This window comes from Desmodus rotundus, chromosome 2 (assembly GCF_022682495.2).
Source record: "Desmodus rotundus isolate HL8 chromosome 2, HLdesRot8A.1, whole genome shotgun sequence".
Lineage (NCBI taxonomy): Eukaryota > Metazoa > Chordata > Mammalia > Chiroptera > Phyllostomidae > Desmodus > Desmodus rotundus.
In genome coordinates, this window is record NC_071388.1 from 183194103 (window position 1) to 183207819 (window position 13717).

At 34.6% G+C, this 13717-nt stretch overlaps 1 protein-coding gene across 46 annotated transcripts in view; it reads left to right on the top strand.

Moving 5' to 3' along the window:
* The window catches only part of ABI2 (abl interactor 2), an 86784-nt gene that overhangs the window by 36456 nt on the left and 36611 nt on the right, over nt 1–13717 (top strand). For 31 of the 46 annotated variants that reach the window (XM_045198478.3, XM_045198457.3, XM_053918966.2 and 28 more), the window contains one exon: nt 4838–5014. In XM_045198478.3, coding sequence (XP_045054413.1) covers nt 4838–5014 — 177 coding nt within the window. Of the gene's footprint in view, nt 1–4837; nt 5015–6544; nt 6563–13717 lie in introns of all 46 variants that reach the window. The other 15 variants (XM_045198477.3, XM_045198472.3, XM_045198476.3 and 12 more) reach the window with 1 other exon arrangement.

Below are 13717 nucleotides of genomic sequence, written 5' to 3' on the forward strand. Positions count from 1 at the left end.
AGCTTCCTGGACTTCCTGGAAGTCTATTTCCTTTGCCAGATTGGGGAAGTTCTTCCTTCATTATGTTTTCAAATAAGCTTTCAATATTTTGCTCTTCCTCTTATCTTTCTGGTATCCTTATAATTTGGATGTTGGAACATTTAAAGATGTCCTAGAGGTTCCTAAGGCTCTCCTCATTTTTTTTTGAATTCTTGTTGCTTCATTCTTTTCTGGTTGGATGTTTCTTTCTTCCTTCTGTTCCACACCGTTGATCTGAGTTTCAGTTTCCTTCCTATCACTGTTGGTTCCTTGTACATTTTCCTTTATTTCACTTAGCATAGCCTTCATTTTTTCATCTAATTTATGACCAAAATCAACCAATTCTGTGAGCATCCTAATTACCAGTGTTTTGAACTGTGCTCCTATCTCTTCATTGCTTAGTTGTATTTTTTCTGGAGCTTTGATCTGTTCTTTCATTTGGGCCTTTTTTTTTTTTTGGTCTTGGTGTGCCTGTTACTTAAAGGGGCGGAGCCTTAGGTGTTCACCAGGGTGGGACAACCCATGTGACTGCACTGTGATGCTGTATGTAGGGGAGGGGTCCTAGAGGGAGCAGTGGTGCTTGCTCCACTCTCTGCTGGTTTTCAATCACTCCCTCCGCTACCCACAATCAAATTGGGCCCTTCTGGTGCTGATTCCCAGTGTGTGGCTTTGTGTAGGTTCTAGGACCCTGTGAGTCTCTCTAATGAACTTTCCTGTGAGAGTTCTCCTGGGAGTTTCTCCTGCTGACCCTCCAACCCCCACAGGTGTTTTCAATCAGTGGTTTGAGGCTTTATTTCCCCGTGCTGGAGCCCCGGGTTGTGCTGTCTGTCACTTGATCCACCAGCTGCTGCCTTGCTGGGTCCGCCAGCTGCATCTTTCCCGACCCAGTCCTCTAGCCACCGCCTTTTTTGGGAGTCTTCTGTGCCCAACTGCCCATCTCTGCCCCTGCTACCGGTCTGGATGAATGTGTTTTCTTTAACTCCTTGGCTGTTGGACTTCCATACAGTTCAATTTTCTGGCAGTTCTGGTTGTTTTTTGTTTTTAAATTTGTTGTTGTCCTTCTTTTGGTTGTGTGAGGAAGCACAGTATGTCTGTCTACCTACGCCTCCATTTTGGCTGGAAGTCTACTCTAATTTGAATATAATTATTGCATTGGCCAAAAAGTCTGTATATTTTTTTCTGTAAAATAAAAGACTTTTTTTTCTAATAATTTTATTGATTTAGATATTTTGAGTATGTTGGTATAACGTTGATTGTTCTCAACTAATGTCTCAATTTGATCACTATCAGCTTCAGCTGGCTTAATCCAGAGGAGTAAGCTCCAGTGGAGCGTTATCCAGCAAGGAATCTCCAGCATGAAAGTTCGAAAACCACTTTTGACTCGTTTGATCAGTCACAGCACTGCACAAATCTTTTTGTGTGTGTGTGTGTTTTATTTGCTTTTTCACGTTTCTTGAAATAAAGCTTAGTATGCCGAAAATGTGTATTCTATCTTCAATATTAAAATGACTATACACAAATTCACCAGTTTTGATAACTTGTTTTTAAATACACGCTGATATGACAGCTGTCACAGTATAACTGAAGAAAATTGTTTCAAATGAAGTTGAAGATGACTAAGCACTACTAGAGCCATCTTACAGTAAAAACCAAATGAACTTTTTGGCCAAACCAATTATTTTCCACAAGAGAAAGCTTTGAAAAATTTGACATAGGTGATTGCTAAAAACTTCAGAAACTTCTAGACCAAACTTTCTTCTTATTTCTGGAATAGATTTATTGTTCTCCATTAAGTTATTATTCAGACTCCAAATAAAACCATAGCTGTTTTCTAAAGGTATATTTGATTCTATCCAAGGAAATCCTATAGTTCAACCCAGTGTAGTAGTGCGATGGCAAGAATATAAATATATATTCTTTGATTTTCTTAACCATATATTTTTATTACTGTAGATATTTTTAAAAAGTTAATGACAACAAATATCTATACTCAAGATTAATGTCTCTAGTGAATGCCTGAGTCAATGCTTGTTCAAAGTTTGGAAACTATTGATATTTGAGAGTAAAAAATGGTAATGTAGGGGTCCAGCAAATTAGTCCGTCCTCTAGTTCATTGGCTCTCAACCAGGGCAGTTTTTCCTCCAGGGGAACATTTGGCAGTGGTGTCAGGCGTTCTGCTTGTCACAACTTGGGGCGGGGGTGTACTATAGGTATTTACTGGGATGCTGCTTCATTCCCATCCTACAGTGCTCAGGACAGCCCCCCGAAGCAAAGAATTTATGTCCCAAAATATCAGTAGTGTCTCTGTTGAGAAATCTTGCTCTAATTTTTCTAAGATGTAGTCATTCTTCTAAAGTAGACAACTAGAAACATTATATAGCCAATTTAACATTATTTTGACTTTGCATAGACATAGGTGTTGAGAATTATTTAAAAATATGCCTTCATTTTTTTACTGGGAATTAATATAAGAAACAGCCAAGAACATTTTTCTCCCTGTAGTTCCTTCAACCATTTCCTTTTAGAGTTTAATGCCGAAAATTTTTTTGCTTTCTTGTTTAAGGGGTATGTTTCCTTGTAACTCATGTTTCTACTTTGCCTTCTCTCCCAGAAAGCTAAGAGACCAATTTTATGCCCTATTATAGTAACTGTCCCTTACTGAGGCTTATAGTTTTGAGATCTTTTCCTTTGCTATGTTGGTCCTCCTTTTACTGTTATCATAAAGGTCTGTATTGTTTTGGGCTACTTGTATATTAGTGTAAGCAATAAGTGGAAAGTTGTTCCCTCCTTTTAATTTTCCAGAGATTTATTAATATTTCTTGCATGAAAATTTGAAATTGAAGTTCCAATTTGCTGTAATCTTAAGAATTTTATTACGGTTGTTTGGTTTGCATTCTTATGGTTTTATTTCTAAATAAGATAATTATATTTCTAAAAATCGAGTATAGTAGAAACTCTGTTTCGAGGACTGCATTCTGATGATCTTTTATTAATATGACAAAGACCAGTTTCATAAAAATAAGTGCATATTTTATTTGGTTTTTGTTTATTTTGAAACATACTTAAGTATGAAATCGTCCCAGTCTGTATTTTTCATGATTCAGGATGACTCATTAAAAATTATTCAGAATGAGTCAGGGGTCAGTGGCGCAATGGATAACATGTCTGACTACGGATCAGAAGATTGTAAAAGTTATTCAGAATGAGATTTGTTTCCATTTCTCTGAAGTTAAAAATAAGTACATTCCAGTATCATCTTTGATATGCAAACTTTTTTCTGTTACTGCTCCCCTAAGTAGTTGAAAAAGAAAGCAGATTTCATAATTTACCCAACATGCACAGAAAAAGCTTAGGTTATTTTTGTCTTAAAAAGAAATACTTAAAAGTGATAAGGTTATCACTACCCCTCAGCTAGTCTTTGATTTGATGCTTTATTTAGGTATTTATTAGTTCTGAAGCTTATAGATTATATTGCTTTTAAGATCTCTTGGTTGAAGTAGGCTTTGAATTTGTTTCAAGTTTCCTTCACACTTTAGGTAGTTTAGAAGGATAAATCGTCAGCTTTCAGATTTTTAAAAGTGGTATTCAATACTATCATGATGGTTATCATCATTTCTTTCCATTTCTTTTGTTATTACCTGATTCTTCTTTTAGAAGGGGGAAATTGAAGTAGGACTGGGAAGGAATTAGCAAGTGTCTTTTACTTGCTGCTTGAGCCAGGAATGGTGGTAAAAGATATGAACAGTTTTAGTTAAGTGTATTCCAAACCTTTGGATTGCAACCCACACTAAAAAACTACATTTTACATTGTACCCAGTACACAACTCTGCACATCTTTATATACGTAACAAATAAAAGTTTCAAGAAACAGTACTTAACCTTACTATGTGTATTTACACTCTGATATTTCTATTTTATTTCATTTAAGATAACTGCTGCTCACATCCCACTAAATTGCAACCTGCAGTTTGAAAAATGCTGTTTTATTGTATTAATTATCTAAGTTTGTAGAGAAATTAACCCTCTATTAGCAAATAGAAGACTGTGAGTAAAGGCACATGTCATCTATGTGAATTTTTAATATATAAAATAAATTAATGAAATATTTTAGAAGCTTTGTGTCATGATAAAATATAAGCCATAAGTCATTTTACGTAAGCAAACTGTATTTTAGCCTCCCTTCTTTTAAAGCATTTAATTTCATAGATTAAAAATTAGAAATTATACTGTAGGTTATTTTTAAATGTAACCAGCTTAACCACTGGGGCTTTCTTAATCATGACTTTTGGCTAAATCTTAATGATGAGGAGGAAACACAGCATGCTTTAACCCACTGGGTGGCACACTTTTGCTGTAACAGCCCACCTGATAAATACTTGAGGCTTCGCAGGCCATCAGGTCTCTGTTAGAACTGCTCATCTGTGCCATTGTGGTGTGGAGATACATAAGCAAGTAGAATGGCAGGGTTCCAATAACATTTTTATTTGTGGAAACTGAAATTTGAATCTCATATAATTTTCACATGTAACAGCATTATTTTTCTTTCTACTTTTTCAACCATTAAAAATGTAAACACGACTTTTAGCTTTTGGGTTGTGAAAAACAGGTGGTGGGCCATATCCCATCTGCCAGCCATGGTTTGCCAACCCTTGTTTTAGCCTAAAGCTGGAGAAAGTAGGTAATGGTCCAAAAAGGAGAAAACTGAGCAGTTGTGGTTAAGAATATGAATAATGATGTTAAATCTATTGTACATTTATGTCTTGATTTTTCTGGATTAGAACTATACATTTTTATGTTACGTTTATATTATATTTTTCAGACCGTTGATATTCATAAAGAGAAAGTTGCAAGAAGAGAAATTGGTATTTTGACTACCAATAAAAACACTTCAAGGACACACAAGATTATTGCTCCAGCCAACCTTGAACGACCAGTTCGTTATATTAGAAAACCTATTGACTATACAATTCTAGATGATATTGGACATGGAGTAAAGGTAAGTATAATTTTTGTCAAGTTTTTTAAAACAATAGCCCATATTGGAACTAACTTTTTAGAAAATTAAGCTATTATCTTTCCTTCCCTAGAGAGCCAAGTCTTGGCCCAGTTATGGTTCTGAAGATTCCCTACTGCTGTAAACTAGTTTTATCTTCCTTGCTTCTTAGTAGTGCTGTGTTCTCCAGTTTTAAATAGTTATCTTTGAATGAATTGCATTTGCTTAATTACTTATGATAACACCTTACATATATGATAAGTGTGGTATAATCTTTCTAATCTTTTAATATAACTGATTAAAAATCACTCAGTGTGTTATTAAAGTATTTATCTTAAAAATTTATCAGCACACTTTTGGCATTAGTTTTCAGAAAGAACATAAATAAAGGTGTACTTTGATTTTTCTAAAATAATTTTAACATTTTGAGTGAGAATAGTGTAGATAAAAGTAGTATGTGAATTAATATTCCTGCTGCTTTTGCATGTATAGCCATTATATTTTTTGGCTGTCTTCTAAAATGTACTTGAGTGTCTGCTATGTATACAAAATACCATGATCAAAATTCGACAGGCATATAAATTTTATCTAAACTGGTATTTGTACTTAAGAAAGTATTTGGCGTTTCAGCTAAGTATTAAGTTACTTAAATGTTTGCATTTCATCAATGATTTTAAAGACAGTGAAATGACTTATCAAATGTAAGTGTGAATAAATATACATGCTTATAAGTGAAACTAGGTTATGCAGTCGATTTATGACTCTAAGCAAATTTAAATTTAAAAAATATCCTACACTAATATGGCTAGAAATCAGTTAAATTGAACTTTAATTTAGATTTAGTTGAATGAACATGTACAATGTAAATATTTTAAATTATTTTATTCCTCAGAATTTTTGATAATCACTGTTATCTGGAATTCGATATTTAATTTTATAATGAACATCTACATGCATTTAGATTACTGTATTAATTAAATTATGTTAAAATAAAATGTGTAATTAGATGGATAATTAATAACTGAAATTTATTCTAACTTGGGAAAACCTTTGGAAATTTATTCAAGGCCTAGCAACGGCTAACTTTTAGGGTACTGCCAGAATCTAATGACTAAAAGGCACTTAGAATATACAAAATTATATTTGTTCATCCCCTCTTACATAATAAAAAAAGGTGATTTCTCCACTCCAATTCTTTCTTCATTCTCAAGTAAAATATTATTGTTTTGGGACTCTGTAGTCCTTCTCATTGTTTGAACTTTTAGTGTTTAAGAGGTCACTAATTTGAAGAAGTCTTTAATAAAGTTAAGTTTTCAAATAAAGCAATGTCATATAATTTCATCAAAAAACTCTTGTTCATGACACATTCTGCTTTAACCACTCTTTCTATGATCTACTGAAACATTTTTTAATGCTGAATGCTTAACTTGTTTTTTCTTTGTTTTTTCCTTTCTCTTCACATCCTGAAGTTCCAACTAACCTTTCAATGCTTTTTTTCCTTACCTCTTTTATTTGCTCCATTTATGCATTAAGTGGTTGCTTAGATTTAAGGTAAGAGATTCCAGGGCTGGATTTCCATTCTTTGTTCTTATGTAGAATATTACATATGGGGAGCGTAGAGATTTTTGGCAGTTGGCCTTTTAAAACCAAGGGATAATTCCTCTTTCTATTTATTTTTTATTTTTGTTGTGCATCTTTGTGGTGTCTTCATGTTCCATGAGGGCAGTTATTTTGTTTGTTCATTGCCCCATCGTGTGTGCCTCGAACAGTGTCTGACTGTTCATTAGGTGCTTAGTAAATATTTATTCAATAAGTGGTTATTTTGCAATGTTAATATATTTTTCAAAGCTGAAATGTAAGTTATCCTATCATAAAATGTCATTATGAAATAAAATTAGCTGAATTTTGTAAATGTAGAAATTTTGTTATGGATTGGAGAGCCAACTAATGTGCTTTATTTAACCCTCCCCCTGTGTAATAGCTTTTTTATTCTATAAATGGTGTGCTTCATTATATATCTTGTGCCACTATGTCATTATCTCTTGACTCTTAATGTAAAGAAATTGAGAAGCAGAAAATATTGTTACAGGATTTTTTTTAAGTTGCAGTATCATGTATTTTGAAAAAACCAAAATTAGTCTTTTTTCTCAAATTGCTATGTAAAATATGTTTTTCAGTATAAAATCACTTTAAGAGTCTTCAAACTGAGTATTATATGCAAAACACAAAAAGTGCATGATGATATTTCACAAAATACAAGTTAAGAATTAGAGAAATAATTCCTTTTGTTATTTGTTTCAGTAACATTTTATTGTATTTTGGAGGTTTAACAGTAAAAGACATTCTAGTATATTCAAGAAATCTGTCAAATAGTATGTTACTAAAATTTTCACCAAACTGACCCTGCATTTCCTTTTTGTTTTTTTTCCCCCTTAGGTGAATTTTATAACTTCTTTTCAAGTACAATGCCTTTCTAATACTCAGTTGTTTGCCATGCCTTCAGTGTAGAAAGTGATAACAAGAAGACAGGATAACTGAGATCTGAATTATAACCAGCTACTAACCATGGGGTCACAGAAATGACTGTGGTAGGGAGACATGACTAGAGAAGCCCAGGCAAATGCCCTTCTTGTGTGGTTGATTCCCCCAGGGGTGTCCAATGGGCCATATGCAGCCCAAGACGGTTATGAATTCGGCCCAACACAAAATCATACATTTACTTAAAACATTGTGAGATTTTTTTTTTGTGATTATATGTCACAGTGTATTTAATGTGTGGCCTAAGACAACTGTTCTTCCAGTGTGGCCCAGAGATGCCAAGAGGTTGGATACCCCTGGAAGAGTGTTGGCTCAATATCCTAGTTTTGGTGAACGAAGCACATGGAATAGTGAGGATGTTCCTTTTGCATAAAATAGGTAGAACTAGACTCAAAACTATGTGGCTTCCTTGGCTCTTTTCCTCTAAAGCCTGTATTCAAATTATGGCTATTGACGTGTTAGCCTTCAAAGTGAATGAAGTACACAGAGGTTAACTGAAGGAAAAGCACAAGAATGGACCAATTCTTTTCCCTGAAAGTTTAGACCAGCTTGCCTAAGCTGCTATGCTCATTTCCTCTGAACCCTGCTATGATTTCTTCTTGATCATCCTGGATTCAGGATCTCTACGTAGGAGATAGGCCAGAATAAGTGGGAAATGAGAGGGTCCTTGGAAGAAAGATCTTGGATAAGACTCCTTAACGTGTTTGCTCTTTATACCAAATAGTTCCACCCTTGAGTAGAGTGGCTCTGTACGGTGTAGGTGTTTCTACTGTACCTGAGTGGAGTAGACAGGGTGGGAAGGGTACCCTGAGTTTATCCTAGAAGCTATTGACTGTGCCAGTGCTCTGTCTTTCTTCCTGTTCCTCTTTGTGAATATGTCTGTCTCTCTATAAACTTGGGGAACATTAATAATTTGGGGTAAACCAAAACAGTAGAGTGAAAAAACTAGTCAGCATATAGCAAATCATTTCTCCTTTTATGCTGGAAAAAAAAGATTAGTGGTTTTGCAAGAGTGATTAACGGAATAATTGAATATATTAAGGTGTATATATATACCTTAAGGTATATAAGGTGTATATATATATTTAATTCTATAAAATAGAATTAAAGAAAAAAAAAGTTAAAGTTGTCAGGTAGTCCAGTAGTTTTTCAACTGAGCTTCTTGATGACCTGTGGGTTATATCAAGTGCCCTAGAAGCCGCCTGATGTTTGGTAAGATTATCTGCTGCTTTGATTTCCTCCTCAGCTCTTCTTGAGCTTTGCTTTTGCTCTCATTGCTGTCAGATTTGATGTCTTTGGGACAGACACTAAACAAAGTTTGTACTTTAGGATCAGACATGTGAGAATTGACTCAGAAGAGACCTCCATGCTTAAAAGTTGAATTTCTGACATTGACCTCATGTTACCTCATGAGGTAACATGAGGTACTTCATGTTCTGGTGATGTTTAGTGGTTCTTTTCATCTGACATTTGGATTGTTTTTTCTTCAGTTGACTGAGGAAAACTGTAGAGTTTAATTCATGAGACCTATGAACACAATGTGGTGATATTTTTACAACAAAAGGCCTATTAGCCAATGGATAGAATGCCATATTGGAAATGTTTTAATAGGTACCAGAGGCCATGTTAAAATGGAATGTACCTTGAAGTGGAGTACCCTTTCCCTACCCTTTATTTTTATTTTTTAATATTTTATTTGTTTATTTTTAGAGAGAGGGGAAGGGAGGGAGAGAAACATCAATCAGTTGTCTCTTGAACACCCCCAAATGGGGACCTGGCCCGCAACCCAGGCATGTGCCCTGACTGGGGATTGAACCAGTGACCTTTCAGTTCACAGGCCAGCACTCAAGTCGTTGAGCCACATCAGGCAGGGCTGCCCTTTATTTTTATAGTAAAAAGAGTTTTAAGACTCTTAGTGATGTATTTGAAATGGATTTTTCTGCTTTTGAAAGCAGTAAAGTTGTCAATGAAGCTAAACTTAAGTACTTTTTAAGTAAGTGTATCAGTTTAATCAAAAATAGTAAAAGACTTATCTGTTAATGTAGTATTTCAGTTGAACATTGCACAAGCTGATGAGGTGGCTACAGGTTTATTTCATAACTAACATGTTAAGAATATAACACTTGAAAATTTTTCTTGGCATATTGAAGGTCCTTAACTTAACTCTATATAAAATATGGGCTAAGTTTTTCACTTGAGTATAGTTTTTTAGCAAGTGTTAGTTATTACCTACAGAGGATGATAAAATGCTCCTCATATTTCTAGCTTTCAGATACAACATTTATTTAGTACAACATTTGGAGGAAAAACTCTATATCAACAGCAGCCCCTGGTAGACCTATCTGGTTTTGCCTGTTCCAGTCGTGAGCCACTAATTCTATTTTGGCAAAAGTCAGCTGTCAGAAATGATTTTCAAAGTCAAGCAGGAGTTTGTCCATCTTTACTCCTGATCTCTTATTCCCATATCTCTATCTTGGGTTATTTCTGGAGTCTTGGTACCTTAGGCTTTTTGTCTTTCTAACTCTGTTAGTAAAAATTTCACCTCTCTCCTGAATTCATACTCGAATTCCTGATTTCAGCTTTGATTTCCTGTAGAGAATCTCCTGGTCCTTTTCCTGCTAGCCATGAGAAATGAAGTAGGAACATATATTCTCTGAGGAGAGGGATAGAGATTTCTAGGAAGCCAAAGGATTATGTCCTGAGTGGGACTAAAGGGAAACAATACTGGACAGCGATGAAGGCCCAGGGGTGCTTGACCTCAGCTTCCTTGTGCCCATCTTCACTACTCCACATCCAGACACACTCCTCTGTAGACGACTCCTCTTTATATATTAAATCCTTCTCTTTTTAATTTAATAGTCCCGCTCAGATTTTTCCCTATGAAACCTTCTGTAGCTATTTCTCCTCACACTGATATTTCTTTTGGGGGGGATTTCTATATAATTAAAAAAATTTTTTTTATTGTTATTCAGGGATTTCTATATAATTTGTAGACAGTCCTTTTTGTTTGAAACATATGAGTCATAAATTCCAAAATATTATAAGTTCTTTAGAAGCAGAGAAATCATTTTATAGACCTTTGTGTTCCCTCTGGCGTCCCACTTATTTTTTATAATTACTTACTCCTGTACCTAGTAGTCTGGTAGTTGGTACATGGTGGATAAATGAGGGATATGCCACAGGCATGATTAAAAATGTGTGTGCCACTGTTATATCACAGCAGGTCACCTGTCAGAGAGTGGGGGTTTTTTTGTTGTTGTGTTTTGTTTTTGGTTTTGGTAGCAGAGGCGATATTCTTATTGAACCTGGCTGGCCAGCTTTATAAGAAATACTGAAGTTCGCAGGGTACTTGAAAGCACTGAGATTTGTAATAAGCATTGTATTATATGTCAGGGCTCAAGGAGGTATTGAACGTACCCAAAAAGGTTAGAGTGGGAAAGGGAGGGGCACTGTAGAAAAAATAGTAAGGCATTAGAATTGGCCTGATGGTTAGTGCTAGTTGTAGAGATTTCTTTCTAAAGCCTGGGAGACCAGACCATTCTTTGATCATAAAGGAATTGCTGCTCCTTATTATATGCATTCCTTACTCACAGGCCTAGTGGGAACGTATTTGAGCTATGGCTGTGCATTAACCTTCATCACCTAAATGAATATTTTTTCGGTTTTGAGGGTTTCTCTCCAGTAGGGGAAAAAAAAACTAGGACCTTTCTTACCATTCTTCCTTCCTTGTGCATAATACCTGCTTTACTTAGCTCTCAGTGATGACTTTCCCCCTTATGGAATCAAAAAATACCCACATAATTAAATTAATTGTTGTAATCAGCCACCAAAGTTTCATTCTTCCAGTTCGCAAATAAAACTGTGAAAATTATAATGGACACTCGCACTCATGGTTTAGGACTATTAACTACACAGTTAAGTACCAGATAGATAGTTTTGCTTATGTTTGCAATTTTTTAAGTTTCATGTGGAATTGCTATTATGAACTAGGTGCAGAATTATTTTGTTTTCTTTCTTCTGAGTTTATGGTACATGTGTTCTCATTCCCTCTCATTCTTTCTTTCTCCCTCCCTCTCCCCCACAACTCACTCTCCCCCCTCCCTCTCTTCTCCCTCCTCCTTTTTCCCTCTCCATTCTTTTCTGTTCCTCTTCACCACACACACAGTTTAGTTGTGTGTTTTGCTACTTGTCAGGAAATACTATTTTCCTCTATAAACTTTCCTCAAAATAGTTTTTAGAACCATGGTGACTATCCAGTAAATATTTTATAAAAACATTTTAGACTTAAAATATAGTTTTTTAACTTTGATTTTAATACAGATCCCACCTCTGATAAAAAATTAAATTTCATTAGGAAATTATTCCTGTTCTCTTCCCTTTTCCTCAAACTAGATAGCAGGTTATATTCTGTGTAGCATATTTATTATTTTACTTAGCATAGAAGCAGTTTACACAAAGGAAAGCTATTTAAGAAATAGTGAAAAACGTTTTGCTTAATATAAAGGTAGCACAGTATTAGTGAAGTATAATTATAGATTTTTTTTCAACATTCTGTAGGGACTCTGGTTTCTTCAGTGATAAGTTACTCATCCAAACCTCATTAACCAAACAAATACGGTAATATGATTCTACAGATATGAAATGCAGCAAGTTTTATTTATAGAAATGTCCACCATATTTTAATTTATAAATTGTGTATTTTATATTTTGAGGGCTAGATTAAAAGACTTAAAGAAGATACTGCAATTTAAACAAAAACACCGTCGATACCAAAACCTTAAATCAGAGTTGGAAAGCTGTTTTCAAGTATTTTAGCTATTCCATGTATAGAATAAAATTCTCTTCTTCTTTTTTCTATTCCTGATCTTCCCTCCTTTATAGCAAATTGATGTAGTTTAGTGTTTGGTTCACCTACTTCTCCCTAATCACTTGAAGTAACCTTGGGATTTATGTTGTTTAAGGTTGAGCTTAAAGGACTTTGGTTACTAATTTAAGAAATCTTCTGGTATCATAAATTAAAATTTATAGTTTTAAAAGCTATTGGTTATTTCTCATATTACTCCTAAAATTTTCCCCAAATGTGGATTGATTTTTAAAAAATCTTCTGGCATTTTCATTTTAAGATTTGATTAGTATACCCCTCTGCTTTTAATGAGGGGGAGAGCAAGGATAAGTTAGTCTTTATTCTTACTTGATAACCAGTTTGTTTTGTATTTGTTGTTAAAAAGCAACAACAAAAGGGTTACCAATAAATGCTTCACTTTAAAAATACTGACATTTCAAAAGTACCATTTGTCATTAAAGATTGGTTTATCATCACACACAACTTGCTCACTGGGCTGTTCATCTGAAGAGTTTGTTTCTTGATATAATTATTTCTTACCTGTTCAGATGACAAGTAATATTTTAGGATTAAAAAATTCTATTTAGTTTTGGTAGCCTCAGTATTCTGTATACAATTATGATTTGTTTTCTTAAAATTTTACTTTTGAAATCACAGATAGAAGTGTATTCTGATTTCATTGGTGTAATGTCTTGAAATTTCATTTTACAAGTATGATTTGAATACTGTAGACATTCTGATTATAAAAGTTAAGATCCTTTTATATTTGACCCTCCAAAATATGAGGGTCAAATATAAACCTATGTGGTGAACATTAACTCTAACCCATTGGTAATCTCAAACAATTTGAGATTGCATTTGAATTATATTTGTGAATGTCTTCTCATAGCTCCTTAAAATATCCAGATTTTTAGGGCTTTCCGCAAAGTGCTGACATACTTCTTTTGTGGCATCCATTGTTCCGTTATCACCCAACTTTTCTACATTTGCACTTTCAGCTGGGGTTAGAGTAGTGAGGAGTAAGGCCCAGCTCTGATTTAGGACTGTGTCGCTTACATCTTTCCTATGACTGAATTAATCTTCATTTTGGGCCAGAATGAGTTTAATTCCCATTGGAACTAGGACATTGCCAGTGGGCCCTGTACTGTTCACAGGTGAAAGGGATAGCTCGGATAGCTCAGCCCTAACCTTCTAGTGCAGACATTTAGGAACATGCCTTAACTTCTGGCAGTTTACAGGTAGGGGATTCCTTCATACGAGAACATTAAAGAAATCTGAATTGTAAGGCTGATCCGGCTATTTAAAAAACTAAAATTTTGTAGGTA